The 15,458-nt window shown below is 57.9% G+C and overlaps 1 protein-coding gene across 1 annotated transcript; it reads right to left on the reverse strand.

Annotated features, from left to right (window-relative positions):
• Positions 1 to 1,943: 1,943 nt before the first annotated feature.
• VOLCADRAFT_93903 (uncharacterized protein) lies at positions 1,944 to 11,625 on the reverse strand (the record flags this gene model as incomplete). Its single annotated transcript, XM_002953163.1, has 15 exons — positions 1,944 to 2,012; positions 2,678 to 2,815; positions 3,265 to 3,645; positions 4,299 to 4,936; positions 5,253 to 5,331; positions 5,576 to 5,621; positions 5,931 to 6,052; positions 6,142 to 6,153; positions 6,591 to 6,722; positions 6,868 to 6,894; positions 7,014 to 7,016; positions 7,195 to 7,538; positions 7,911 to 7,951; positions 8,486 to 8,842; positions 11,516 to 11,625. 15 exons carry the CDS (start codon positions 11,623 to 11,625, stop codon positions 1,944 to 1,946), a joined length of 2,499 nt encoding a protein of 832 aa, XP_002953209.1.
• Positions 11,626 to 15,458: the final 3,833 nt, after the last annotated feature.

Below are 15,458 nucleotides of genomic sequence, written 5' to 3' on the forward strand. Positions count from 1 at the left end.
CCCCTGGCGGCCAACTGCCCTTTAAGCCCCTTCAGATGATGATCCTTCCTTTGCGTTGAACGGGATAGAAACTTTTCCAGCGATGCGTCCATGCATGTGCACGTGTATGTGTGTATGTATGTTTTTGAAATTCTTTTTGCAACAAAAGTTGACAAGCAGGCATGACCGTGATGGTGACGTCACAGCAGATTCATCCAACCCTCCAATCGCATCCATCACCGGTATTACCACCGACCCCACATAACATAACACAGCGATCAGGAGTTTGTCGCAGGATGCCACCCTGTCTGTCTGTCTGTCTACCTACCTGTTTATCTGTCTGTGCTTAATGATGCTCCTCGCGGGAGAGCCACGAGGCATCCTGACGCAATGCATAGATTACGTCCGGAATTGAGGAGGAAGAAGACATGTACGGAGGAATAAGCCCCTAGCTGTACGGATCAACCCATTAGGCTCACAGCCTGGAACAGTCAGCTGTAGCGCAGGCCCTGCTTGGTGTCTACCTTGAGATGCTGTGTGAAGACAACAACGGTTCCACGTTCCAAGATTTTCGGACTGAAACGGTGTCATCAAGGGAGGTCGACTCATGGGGGGGGACATCTACGGTAAGGAATGGAACCCCAGCGGTACCTTAGCCGTACCAAAAAAGCAAAGACTGCGCAGAAAACCCCCCTAAGTCAAATGCACGTGGAAGGTTCTGCTGCTTCGGGAGTTGCCACGTCCATTACCGAAGCCCAAGCGCTCGTCCACCGTACACCGTACACTAGCTGGGCGCACGCCAGCAACGAGGGCAGCATGCAGGGAAGGCTCCCAATGTTACCCTCTTCCAGTGCCAACCGCCTCGCCGCCCCAGTCATTGGTTGACAGCAGCAACAGCACTAACAGCAGTGACAGCAGCAGCAGCGCAGTAAAGCCTTTTAGAATGGAAGGAAAAAACAGCAAATTCAGCTCAGCGGAGTCGGACGTCAGCTAAGCATGACTCCTTTGTTGTGTATGTATGTATGTGTGTGTGGGGGGGTGCGTCTTTGTGTGCGTCTGATACCGTAATTAATTAATCTGCCTGCCGCGCAAAATGCGTTTGCCATGGCACCCTTAGCCAACTTATCTTGTGATGTATACTTATGGTGGTTCCCTTTTTCCCATCCACTCGCTCTCGGTCATGGCTTCGGCAATGGCTGGGTGAGGCGTCGCTTCTCGGTATGAAGCTACTCGTGTGCCACCATCGCGGGCTTTCCCTCATCGCGGCTCCGAAGATCATTAAAACATAAATACAAGCGCACGTGCACATCGTATACGAATCATTCAAGCACGCTTATTACTTAACACATAAGCAATTTCCACTTCTCCCCCAGCCCGCACGTATCTCGCCGGTGACTCACACTCCCTTTCTCTTTCCCCCACTCTTCTTGACGCTAGGGTTTAATTAGAATGCACGCGCACGTTCGCATGTACTTGTTGACGTCCCACAAACAAAACAATGTGTTCCGAAAGCACCCTGCGTCGATTCTCACACACAGAGAAAAACGCATCCCCGTCATCCACACGAATGTTTAAACATCATACATCGCAAACCTCGCAACACCTCTCTCACTCCACTCCAGCAACCTGCAGCCCTTCCATGGCTACAAACAAACCAGCAGTACTCGTTTCCTGTCCGTCCTCACTATCGCTACCACTACCATGTCAATCTGTCTCTTATCTGTCGGCCATGGCACCACTACTACCACCATATATCTCATCGCAGATGTCCTTCCTTATATATATATTGATAATGTTGGTGGTGGCGGAGTGGAAAAGGAAAAAATAAGACGTGCAGTTTTATTCAATATCATCAACAAATGACAGCAGATGCAGCGGCCGCAGATGCACGCTCTCATGAAGCCTCAGTCGCCTCGCGGCGGCCCCTCGCCCCCCTCCCATCCCGCACCACCCTCCTGCATCCATCAGCAGAGCCCCTTGCGCTTCGACATGAGGGCCTTCAGATCCGCACACTCGCGTTCCAAGCCCATAACCTTGGGAGGGAAAGAGCGGGAGGGGGAGGGAGAATTCGATTTTGGGGTAAATATCGGAATATGAATATCGCATGGAGGACTCATCATATGATGTTGATGTACAACAGTTACGTTAACAACCAAATTGCCGTACGAGTCCAAAGCGGCAAAGGGAGGGGAGGGCCCGGGGGAGGGGAGCGGTGGTGGACGCGCGAGGGAGCGGAAGATATCCACTGCCTGAAAGAAGACTTTGGAAACCCTAAGGGGACCACCCTTTAGGGAATGATATTCCCGAAAGGGGAAAGAAAGGGAAAGAAGAAGACCAGAGCCCTTACCTCACCTTACCTAAGGGGTTGTCCCCTTCTTGTTCTTTATTTTAATGATGACAAGGGACGTCATCGCCATCGTCATCGTCATCCCCTTTAGGGGAGGGAACCCCACCTTCCCCGCTAGTTCCCCTTTAGTAGGGAATATCATATGATGTTTTCCCCTTCGAGGAGACCAAGGGGTTGATCACGATCATGATCATACGCGCGCGCGCGTGTGTGTGTATCTGTGATGAAATGGCGGCAGCAAAACACACACACATACATACATATACACCACCCACACACCACCCACATGCATATACACACGCCCCACTCCCACCTGCACTTCTCTATACACCCCCCTCCACCCCGACCCACCTGCTGCTCAAGCTCACGCACTCGGGCGCTTCTGGACTCCAGCGCCGCCTCTACCTCCGCCACCTTACCCCGCATCAAGGCCTTGTCCGTGTTGGCTGCCGTCAGCGCAGCCTCCAACGTCGCTTTCAGCTTCTCCATCTAACGCAGTGCGGGGATGCGGCAGGGGGAGGAGGTGAGCTTGCGGAAGGCGGGGTGAGGTTGAGGGCGGAATGTGCCCGATGTCGGAAACTGACGGGTTGTGGAGGTGGAGGTGGAGGTGGAGGTGGAGGTGGAGGTGGAGGTGGAGGTGGAGGTGGAGGTGGAGGTGGAGGTGGAGGTGGAGGTGGAGGTGGAGGTGGAGGTAGTGGATCACCCGCACCCGCACCCGCACCCACAACCACACCACGTCACTCCTCCCCAGCCCAGCTGCCCTAACCCACCTAACCTCCACACGCACAGAGAACAAGACAGCCAAAACACCTACCTACCTACCTACCTAGTAGCTACGCGCTCCGGCCGATCATACCGCAACTGTCGGCAGGTGCCTGGACCTTCCTAACCCAAAATCACCATCAAAGTGTAGTTAGCCTGCACGACAGCGCCCCTACCTGCGCCTCCTTTGCCTTAATCTCCTGAGCCGCCGCCGCCTCCGCCGCCGACACAGCCTCCCGCAGCTTCGCCTCCGCTGCCGTCGCCTCCGCTGCCGCTGCCTTCGCCTCCGCCTCCGCCGCCATCGCGCGAGCCTCGGCCGCGGCCGCCTTTGCCTCGGCTTCCACAGCTTTAGCTTCCGCCTCCGCTACCTTGCCATCCGCTCCGGCGGTCGCGGCCGCGGCAGACGCCGCCGCCCTTGCCTCCGCCGCCGCTGCCCTGGCTTCCGCTTCCGCCGCTGCCGCTTCCGCCGCTGCCACCCTTGCCGCGGCCGCCGCCAGCTCAGCTGCTCGTGCCGCCTCGGCCTCAGCTCGCCTCAGAGCAGCCAACTCCTCAACAAACTGGGAGGCGTGGGGTTGGGGGGAGAGGAAGAGGGTTTCATCCTGGGGGATCCGTTCGGGTGGCCGGGGCCTGAGGGGGGCCCTGAGGGGGGGCTTGCGTCCTCATTATTATCATGCTGCGGGTTCGGATTCAATTCGGACTTCAAATACGGTATTGGGATTACTGCCGACCTCGCTTGAACTCAAAGTTTGCTACACTTCATGGAAAGCCATCAGCGGGTTCATGGATGGACACACAGACAGACTCAGACAGACAGACAGACTCAGACAGACAGACGGACAGACAGACAGACTCAGACAAACAGACAGACTCAGACAGACAGGTAGACAGACCCATAGGAGCAGTGCACCCGCAGCTCCCCCGTTCCGTTGTTCCCGCATCAACACAAAAGAGAGAAGAAAGGTTGTATATGTGTGTGTGGGGGGAGAGAGAGAGAGAGAGAGGATTGGAACCAAAACTTAAAAAATGATATGATATCGCAGCGCCACGCCAATCCTCTCAAGATGATGCACGACGCGGCCAGAGACCTGGCCTCTGGTCTCTGGTCTCGGGCGACCAGGTGCGATTTGACGCCGAAGGTCGAGGGTACCGAAAAGCACTGCGATGCACCATGATACACAACATGAAGCCGATAATTGCCGTACGCACGCACCTGTACCACAGCCTCCCCAGTCGCCACCGCAACGGCAATATTCATCGCCGCCGCCTGCGCCTCCTCTGTCGCTGCCTCCCGGGCATGTGCCAGTACGGCAGCTTCCAGGGCCTGCTCCTCAGCCTCCTTCGCCGCTACCGCCGCTGTCGTAATCTCCGCCTCAGTCGCTGAGGTCTCCGCCAGCGCCGCCGCCAGCGCCGCCGCGGCCGCCGCGGCGGCGACTGCCGCTGCAGCCTCCTCATCCGCCCGTGCCCGGGCCTCCGCCTCCGCCAGCGCTCTAGCCTCTGCTACAGCCTTCGCCTCTGTGTCCGCTGCCGCCTTCCCCAACGCTGCCTCCTCCCCCGCCATCGCCGCCACCGTTGCTGCCGCCGCTACTGCCTCCTCCGCAAAAACCTCCCGCATCTCCGCAGCCGCTTTGGTTGCCGCTTCCGCTGCGGCGCGTGCCGCCGCTTGCGCCACCGCCTGCGCCGCCGCCTCCTCCGCCGCCCTGGCGGCAGCGGCCCGCTCCGCCGCCAGCTCCGAGATAGTGTTTTCGCGTTGTACGACAATGTGTTCCAGTTCCGCCACCCTGGCCGCCTGCTGCTGTGCCGCCGCCTCCGCCGCTGTCAGCTGCTTCCGCAGATCCGCCAGTGCGGCAGCTGCCGCCAGCGGCGGCGGGGAGGGACCAGGGGCCAAAAAGGGGGAGGTGAAGCTTCTGGAAAAGGTCTACTTACTGACCCCACACCTCCGCCACACACGAACTTACCCCGAACTGGAAACGTTCGCCAGCTGACACAGCTACGGGTTTCTGAAGCAAAACGAACGGCGCACACAAAGGAACAGAAGCGTGACGGCACCCCCTTTCGTTCAAGTCGCTTTTTGGCTGAGTCCCGGTGCACCTGCCATCACCCGCCCATGTACTCGTACACGCCGTACATACACCCGCCCCGCAGCCACGCACACCCGGGCGCCTACCCGCATCGCCGTTCATCTTCTGGTTGGCCTCCGCGAGCGCCTGGGTCAGGGAGGCGACCTTGGAGCCCAACTCGCCCACCTAATCGCCACCGGGGGGGCGGGAGGCAGGGGAGGGGGGGAGGGCAATGAGGGGCTTTTCGATTTTCGATCTGGGTTACATCCCAAAGGTCCTCCCCATCCCCACCAATATCCGTGAGGACCCTCAGCGCCCTCCCTCCTCCCCAGTTCCTTCCTACCGTACCGACCGTACCGACCGTACCGACCTACCTACCGTACAGACCGTACCTACATACATACCTACATACATACCAGGACCTACATACCTGGAACTCCAAATGGCCCTGCAGCTCCTCCACCTTCTGGTGCAGCCTGGTCGCCAGGGCGGGCGGGGGGGGGGGTAGTGCCGCCATGTGAAGGGGAGGGAGAGGGGGGAGACTTGGGTTTTAGCGTGTTTTCGAGCTTTCGTTGGTTAGGGGGGGTAGGGTGATTAGAAGGGCGGGGTTAGTTGCTCGTCGGGCGGTTTGTATTGCGGCTCGAGTAGGTTAAGAGAATGCAGGCGTTTGTGCGTTCATTGATACATCGATATGTATGTGCGTATATGCTCCAGGACATGTATCGCGCACCCGCCATTGCAATCTTGAAACCCGCACCCCCACTTCCCCCCCCCCCAGCCCCCACCTGCTGTTCTCCTCCTGCGCCTCACTGAGCTGCTTCTGAAGCGCAGAAGTAACCGCCGCCGCCTGTGTACGACGGTACGACAGCTCCCCCTCTAACCGACTGACAAGATGATCCCGCTCGGTCTGCGGCCAATAGCAGCCATAGCGGGGAAGAGGGCGGGCGGGGGGGGGGGGAGAGGACGGACGTGTCTTTGTAAACACGTGATGTTTACCTCAGGTCTGAGCTGCGAGGAGAAGAAAGAAACGGAGCAAGGGGTTTCGTACCGCAAACAGGAAAACGGGGCACTTCACCGGGACGAGCTCCGAGTAGTCAACAGCAGCAACGTGGGTAGAGTTTTCCAAGTGAAAATTTATTTAACATACGTGAAATTGCTGGACTTTCCAAGAAGACGTTGGTTGGGAGAGCGGTGCCAGAGGCAGTAGAAATACGCGGAGGCGCCCTGGTGGCGAAGGGCGTCTATTCCTCCCCCCTCTCGCCACCCGGGGGGTGCTCCGCTCTTCCACCTCCTCCGCCGCCCCCTTCACTCCACCACCCGAATAGCTACACGGCCCTCAACCGCCCGGGCACGCACCCGCGCCCTCTTCCCTCCCCAGCCCCCTAGTCCACCATCCCCCCTTTTCATATCCCCAACCACCCCCCCAACCACCTCCAACCACCCACCGTCACTTTGGTGATCCTGTCTTGAAGCTCGTTCAGTTTGGCCTCCGCCTCCGCCACCGTCAGTGCCCCCCCGCCCCCGGGGGCCCCGCTGGCGGATAGCTTCTGGTCCAGAGCGCGACTGTCATCCAGGACCTTAGCAGGCGCAGTACAGTGTGTGTGTATGTGTATGTGGGGGGGGGAGGGCAGGGGGGGAGATGAGTGCCAGCAAAAGGGGGGAGATGAGTGCAGATGCAGCTGGTATACGAAGGTGGAAAGTGTCGGAGGGTTCTTATCTTACGACTTCCGCGGCGGCCCGCGGGTTCCCCTCCGGGGGTGGGGGGTTAGGGAGGGGGTTGGCAGGAAGAACAAGTGGGAACACGTGTGTGTCTCCTGTCGGCCCAATACGCGAGCACTGATAACCCCCGGCCCCCCGCAGGCCCCCACCTGCTACCCGGGGGGAGGGGAGGAGAGGGGTCATAGGGCCTGACTGGACCATGTCGTACTGAGAGATACAAAGCACCACGGGCCCACACGCACACGCACACACGCACAATCCAACCGCAGTTCACCGAACAAAATACGACCCCTCTACGACCCCTTCCCTCCCACCCTCCTTCCCACCCACCTTCATCATCTTAGCCTTCATAGGAATCCCTTCTCCGGCTCCCCCGCCGCCAGCTCGCCGCCCCGTAACCCCCCCGGGTGTGCCGGGACGCGCCCCACCGCCCTCCACGTCCCCCCAGAGGTCCCCCGCCAGCCCCCCACCCAAACCCGCAACCCCCCCCACGCCCAACAACTTCCCCAGCACCCCCTCCAGCCGCCTCTTGTTAACCAGCAGCAGCTGCTTGTCAACCACGAGGGCGTTACGTTCCCTCTTCAGCGTCATGATGTTGTCGGCCAACAGCTCGGGCTCCTTGGCGAAGGCAAGGGCTTGCACGTGGGTCAGGTGCTGTCGTACCTCCTGGGGAGCTGTACGATAGTACGGATCAGAGTGACAAGGCGGAAAGGGAAAGGGGAGGGGGAGATGGGCGGGTGGGTGAGTGAGCGGGTGTACCAGGTCTCAAGAAAAGTTTGTCGTACATCGAGTTGCTTACTTGATAAAGTGCTCACTTGTACGGCGACGGCATGTTTACGCCTGCCGTACACACAGGCATTTGTAGAGACTTGCAACGATGACCAGCTGTGTGGGAGTTGTGCATTCCGCCCCTCGGTTGGTTGTCAACTGCCGTACTGATTTCCGTTGCCATCCCAACGTTACCCTTGTCACTTTACCTCGCAGCTAAGTTACCAAAACACACACACCCACACAAAGACACACAAACAGACATACGAGGCACTCACTTTCTGGTCGCACGTTGCGGATCTTGTCATCCACCTGAACCCTGTAATGGCGGTGGTGGTGGTGGCGGTGGTGGTGGTGGTGGTGGCGGTGGTGGTGGTGGCGGTGGTGGTGGTGGCGGTGGTGGTGGTGGCGGTGGTGGTGGTGGCGGTGGTGGTGGTGGCGGTGGTGGTGGCGGTGGTGGTGGTGGTGGCGGTGGTGGGGAGGAGGAGGAGGAGGAGGAGGAGGAAGACGAGGGGAGCGGGGGGAAAGGGGGGATATCACATGCAAGAACTTCAGAAGTGAACTGCCGGGGACAACCAACACATGTCGATGACGGTGAGGATCAGGAAATGCAAACAATCTCAACTCAACTGCCGCTAAGGAAGCTAAGGAAGACGGCTCTCGGCTGCTGATACGGCTGATATACGGCTGGCTGGCTGGCTGGCTGACGCGGATGGTCGTACACGACACCCGACAGACACCCGGAGGCCCGGAGTCAAACCCGGTGCGAGTACGAACGAGCTTGCTGTGTGCACTTCCACGTCTCTAAGGACCAGACACGTCTTTGGCGGATCTTCTCGCACGTTGCCTTTACCTGTAGCTGCTGGTAAGGCCGACAAAGGCGGAGGAGGGCCGGTTAGCCGCCGCCGTCTTATCCACCGAGGGAAGCTTCTGGAGCACCGGGGCCCCACCGCCGCCGCCGCCGCCGCCGCCGCTGCCGCCGCTGCTAGCGGCAGACCCGGCGTTGGGTTGATGATGGATCGGGCCGCCGCTGGGGAGCGGGAAGACAGGAACAGGGGGCGGCTGCTGCGAGGGATAGGGTTGTAGCCCGCTGCTGCCGACGCCACCGCTGCCGACGCCGCTGCTACTGCTGTTGGAAGGCTGATAGGCCGGCAGCTGGACATAAGGTGATGGAGGAGCTGCTCCGGCGGGGATGCGGAAATCGCTGGCCCTGGAGCCGGGCGCGGAGATTCGGTGCGTGGGGGGATGAGGGCCAGGCTGAGAGCCGCTATGGCGGCCGAAGGTGTTGGAGGCCGGTGTGCCGTTTACCATCTGGGTCGGCGGACCGGTGCTGCTGCCTAGCGAGAAAGCTCCTTGGGTTGACGAACGCATCGGAGTGAACGGGGCGTGTGGGCCCCCCACGCCCATGAGAAAGGAGCGATCCTTTTGGATGTGTTCGGGCAGGAAAGTCAAAGCCTCTGCGGTCCCTGCAACGGCGGTGCTAGCACGGCGATGGGTAGCTGCATGAATCAGGGTCGAAGGAGGCGTCCTCGCGCGGAAACTAAGGTCTCCGTTATGCGTAGCATGTGATCGAGTATAACGCTTATACGTAAATCATCAACGACGCTAGCGGTTGGCTATTCAGCTACACAGCGTAGTTTCGGCTAGGTTCCCGGGAAATGAGGTGCCCGGGCATGAGGTTCTAAGCATAAGCTTCTAAATTGAAGCATAGATCCCACACCAAACGTCTGTTTAGTACAGTTTGAGAAACAAGTTTCTTCCGTAGGCACTTTCCATGCACTAACAAGTACGAATGCATAAGAGTCCCCTGTAAGCTTCTCCTTACAGTTAAAATCTGTCTTGTGAGCTTCCTTGCCCGCAAAGCTTATCAATGCGCACCCGTATTTTATTTCTCTAATGGAAACACTAAGAACTTCGGTGCCGTACCCTAGAGCTATGCGAATTGCCCACCCTAAGCTAAGAACCTAACATAACACGGAAATAACGGGTCATCAAGAGAACACCCAACCCAAGTGCCTGTTGCAGAAGTGTCAACTTTTATGAGAGTGTAAGCATTTACCTCTCTTTTGGCAATGCAAGCCCTTGAGAAACCCGTTGCGGCAAGAACCATGGACACGGGCGGTGTAGCCGCTTCTGAAGAAGCTGCTCTGGAGAGTTAAGCACGCAATGCTTTATTTCAATTAATAATTATACTGTATTACTTCGCATAACCTGCGATGGACCTGTGCCTCGTCTAATCGCACCCGCCGGACATAGGGCCTCCGACCGTGTCGACTGGATTCTCCATTGGTAAGAATCAACTCCTCGCAACATCTCTCCCAAACATAGGATCGTTCATGGTCATAAGTTCGTCGCAAACTCGCTTTTTTCGATTTGCTATGAATTTACGAACGCCTCCGCCCGTTAGGACACATGAGATGCCTATGGATACATGGGCCTGTGTAAGGCACTACAGGATCGGAGCTAATTTCCGTCGCAATCCGTCGCAAGCGGTCGAAAACAACATTCTGACAGTCCTCTGATGATGGATGACGACAAGATAGGTAGAAATAAGGTGACACAGGCGGAACCCCGATATGGAAGTGGTTTTGCCAGACCAGACGTGCGAGACATAGCAGCTATAGTTATTTTCTGTGGTAACCGCCATATGACAACATAGCACCTCGACAACATAGCATACTCATGGCAAGCCCGCAATCGGTGTGATTCACAATTTGGCTGTGTCTGTTGGTTGGATGGTTAGCTGCCTTGACCGCGTTGGCCGCTGCGACATTATCAATACATAGATACGCACGAAAATAGGTTACGTATGAAGCATCCACACAGAACGCGGAGTAAGCAAATATGCTTCTATAAATTGTCCACACCACGAATGCCAATGTCAAATAGCTACCGTACTGGGGACATGTGAGTACGGAATGAGGCATAATAACGAGGATGTGCATGCACAGGTTTGGCACTAGGTTTGGCACTACTGGTAAGGCGCGACCATTGCCCCCGGGAGATCCCGGGATCGATACCCACTAGGGTCAAAAGTCCTTCCGATGGTGGAAGGCATTGCGCCCCTAGTTGATGGACGGTGGTGATCTGGGATAAAGTTAACCTGCGAGCCGACCAGGAATGGATTTGGGCCGCTGTCGACCCGGCAGATTCTTGACTAGGGTGACTGGATGAGGGTGCCCCGAAATATCGGGGAAGGCAGGGTTTCGCAGGGTAGCTGCCACGGGCGCAGATACACCCCCCTGTTTCACACATCATACACAGTGCACGAGAGACGAGAAACGCGTCTGTTCACACGACTTCACAAGCAAAACCAACAACAAGCACAGACACACACACACACACACACACACACACACACACACACACACACACAGGTACAGTGTTAAGCAGCTTTCTTACCCGACACACCCCCGGCTGTGGACACACTGTGAAAGGGGGAGGAAAAGCGGAAGAAGGGAAAAAGCACGAGACGCAGAAACACGCGAGGGAAAGGAGGGGCTGGGGAGGAGGACGATGTCAGGCTGCAGGCAGCACCAGGCAGCGACACACCCTTTCATTTGCTCTCCTTTCCTTGCATCCCACACTTCTCACCGCCACCGCCACCCCTCCACCACACGAACACCAGCCATCACTACAAAACCCACACTCTCACCGCAGCCCCCTTCCAGCTCTCCTCGCCCATTCAACCGCTTGAAACTCCGAAGAAATTGCGATTGCAACTGCGCCTTCCACCACGCGCCATGCGCCCCCAAGGAAACCGGCCCCCCTCATCCCGGTGTATGTGTGGTGGCCACCTACTAAATGGCCTATACAACCCGAACCCCGTCACCAGCACGGGCAGCCCTCCTCCTGGCAAGCAGGAATATCACATCGCGCCCACCTTCTCAAGCTTCTCAAGCTTGTCTCGTACTTCTTGGTCGGTCGGTAGCTAGTTGCCTTGGTGGTTGTACCCGCCAGCCATTGCCATCTACCAACGGCCCTACCGGTCATGCGGCCTATACCATTGCAGCCCCCTCAACACACACGCACACACATACATACACACACATACACACACATACATCACATACAGCGGCTGTTGATGGTGGCAGGGAGTAGGAAAATCCCAAGGCAACCAGTGCACGAAATTACCGAACCGGTACCGCGGCGTCCACAATAATTTAATAAACGGATCCAGGTCTCACAAAAGCCCGTGTGATGAATATAACTGTCACCGCCGCCACCGCCGCCGCCACCGCCACCGCCGCCGCCACCGACCCGGCTGCTGAACCAGGGGAAAACGCCGGGCTGACACATGGATTGAGCCATACGTGTGTAAAACAGCTCTCTCTCTCTCCCTCTCCTTCTTCTCTTCCTTTCCCACCCCCTCATCTTCTGTGCCTTGCGGGAAAACCAGACAGCCCCAGGGTCCCCCGCTCCCTCATAGCACCCTGGACAGGGGAAATGTCTGGACGCAGCCAAACAAGTGAAGCCAAGTGAAAGGAAATAGCTGACGTCTACTACTCGGACGTCCGAAGCTGCCAACCGTTGTCGGGAGTCCAAATTGGCGGGGGGAGAGCCGCAGCAGGGAAGTGGAGGGGAGAAGCGCGGGGTGCGGGACAGGACATGAGGAACGGGGCGGGAGGAGGACGGAGAGAGGAATGGTGCCGCTGTGCGGGTGGGAGGGCGGGAGGGAGGGATACAAATACCCCCCTTGGCACCGTAGCTACACCGCCTGCGCCTCTCCTTCGCTTTCTCCTCTCTCCTTTCCTCCTCTCCACCCCCCCTCTCTCCACCCCCCGCCACTGCATCCCTCCACAGCCCTCCCATCGCCCCCTCTGCCCGTCCTGTCCCTTCCCCTTGCCCTCCACGGATACACTGCCGAGCAGAATCCAAACAGAATCCGAACAGAATCCAAAACACAAAAATGGAACCTCGGGAACCTCGCGTCACACGGCACACCTGGAAAAGCACCACGTGCGACGTACATTAATGTGCGCACATAAAACGGAAAAACCGAAGGAAGACAGGATTCATACGCAACATGCGGCAGTAGCAGCAGAGCGGAAGTAGCACTAGCGGCAAGGCAGGTAAACGACGGAGCGGCAACCCCCCTCCCCCCCGTTGAAGGAGAGCGCATCTGTCAGCTACGACCTTACTGACCGCATGTGGTCAGTAAGCGAGAAGTGGTCCATTAGGCGGGCGCGCTGCGACGCGCACAAATCCGATCACACACATACATACATACATGAATGCAAGCACACATTACACACATACGTGTGTATTCACACACAGAGAAGAATCATATCTTCATCTGCCTTCCCTTAGCTCAGCTGACATACACATACATACGTACACACATACATGCATATAGACATACATATAGACATACATATACATGCGTACATACATGCGTACACACACACACACTTAGAATAAAAAGCAAAACACACAGGTACAGACACACACACACGCATATATCAACGGGGATATCCATTGTTCGCTACGCGCGCACATGAACACGTACCGCGCGCTCGGGTGTCACTGCGGCCATACCGCCGTAGCTCAAGTTGGTAGAGCACCGGGCTAGATAGCCGGCAAGTCTGCTGCAGTTCAGACCTTGACGGACTGAATCTAGCTTTGTGTAAATATGGGAGGTCGCCCCCCATCTTGTGGACGGCGTAGGACGTGATTATAGCAATTTGCGAGCTGACCAGGAACCAAGTTGAGGCGCCGTATATTCGCCGTGGATGCTGGTGGTGAGTTGCTGAACCCAACGAATACATTCTGAAGTCGGATGGGGTGAATGGATTAGGGTGCCCCTCCCGCAGGGGAGAGCAGGGCACTACCTCGGGAAAGGGGGCCGCTGGCGAAGCTATACCAACCTGTAACAACATCATACATGCGTATAATACGTACTCTTACTCTGAAGTCATGGAAGATCTCCACATACCTTCTCGCGCACTCACATAGGGAGCGCCAGAGACACACACATACACACACATCCACACATCCACATACATACACACACATGCACGAGCCTGCTGGCAAAAAGGAGATCAAGCACCCCAATAAGCTGTTGAGCGCAACAAGCGCACAGAGCGCCTTCCCTCGGCACCACGTAATCCGTGCCCCAGTACTGCAACCACCCAGCGCGCTCCTCTCCCCCCCGCTGTCCCAAAACTCACTCGCCACCATTCGCCACACCCCTTCACAAACATCTCTCCATCCACCGCCTCTCCGTCAAGGACACAGTATAGCCCTAACACACACGCAGACGAGCGATGCCAGGTTGAACATTCAGGACACTACTAAAAAAGACGCTACACTGACATATACAAGCGATTTCGCCTCCTGACTCACACGCAAACATACATAATAGGTGGGTACATACATACATACATACATACAAGCTGTCCGGGAGCAGATTGATCGACACATACAGCCCTCCCAGGAGGCAGCGACAGGCGGCATCACCCGGAAGCAGCTGTGGCTGGTCCAAGCCCCGACCGGCTGCGAGCAGGCCCCCTGGGATGTGATCGCCCTGGCAGCCCTGTCTGCCATGGAGGTAGGCAGGTGTTGTCTGCGAGCAGCCGGAAGGCGACTGGAAAGGGCGGCTAACCCCGCGACAGAACAGCCAGAGCAAGCGCAACAGATCCAGGCGCAAGGGCCCCAACAGCGGCGGATAACGGACTTCTTTCACCTGGCCAACGGAGTGAGACCGCACGAGGGGCCGCCGCTGAACGCGCCGGTACTCGAGGATCAAACGCAGGGGCCCATCGCGGGACCGGGGACGGCAACAGCAGCAGCAACAGCAGCAGCAACAGCAGCAGCAGCAGCAGCAGCAACAGCAGCAGCAACCCCCCTGGAATACGCCCGCGCTCGGGCAGTAGTGGACTTCTGGGCGCGCTTGCGCTCTTTCACCGCGCTTAATGTCCCAAGGCGGGGCTGGGACGGAGTGGGACCCCACCACCCGATCCTGTCAATCGTCGGGGGAGCACCTGCGCTGCGCGAAGGCGGTGGACATCACGACCTAATGGTCAAGCGGACCCGGCGGGAGCTGGAATTTAGGGGATAAGGGGAATAGGTGTGAAGGCCCGAAAGGGGTTTTTTGAGTTGTTGGGGTTGGTAGGAAGGTCCAAAGGAAGGTTGAGGGGAATAGGTTGCCAGGGGGGCGGGAATCAGGGAATGGGCCTTGGGGGGGTCCCCCCCCAGGGGAACTGGGGGAAGGGAAGGTTTATTTTGCCTGGGGGGAACCCAACCCGGGGGAGGGGGGGGAGACCGGGGAAAGGGCGGGGAGANCCGGGGGGGGAGGGGAAGAGGCAGAGAGTAGCACCAAGAGGATGTAGGGTTGAGGAGTGGTGAGTGGAAACAGGTGGCCGTAGCGAGGGCGCGGATGAGGGGGAGGTGGGCACCCAGAAGGAGGGGCCGTACTCGAAGGTGCGCGCGTGGTGCAGGACTAGGTTCTTCAGGGTACGAGACCGGGTTTTTCGTGTTGCGGCGTCTAGGTGAGATAGGATCTTGGGAACCAGCCGTCTTGGTAGAGCGGTATTGGGGGGGCGCCGAGCTGGCTACCCTCCCCCCCTGTGGTTTCCGGAGGCTTGATCGCCCTGCGTTGCCGCAGGGTCTTCCCGTTTGAGTACTTTTCAATTTAGACCCAGTGCTGTGGAAGGGCGCGGACTTGTGCGGTGTTACCCCCCCGACGGGGGCTATCTCCCCTGGACTAGCCCAGGGAGGGAGAGGCGGAGGAGGGTAGTAGTCTCAGGAGGCTGTTTGGCGTCTTGTGGTGTGAGCTCTTTGCGCTCTTTTTTTGCGTGAGGATTTTTGAGCTTGGTGACCTCCCC

This window comes from Volvox carteri (assembly GCF_000143455.1).
Source record: "Volvox carteri f. nagariensis unplaced genomic scaffold VOLCAscaffold_34, whole genome shotgun sequence".
NCBI classification, from domain to species: domain Eukaryota; kingdom Viridiplantae; phylum Chlorophyta; class Chlorophyceae; order Chlamydomonadales; family Volvocaceae; genus Volvox; species Volvox carteri.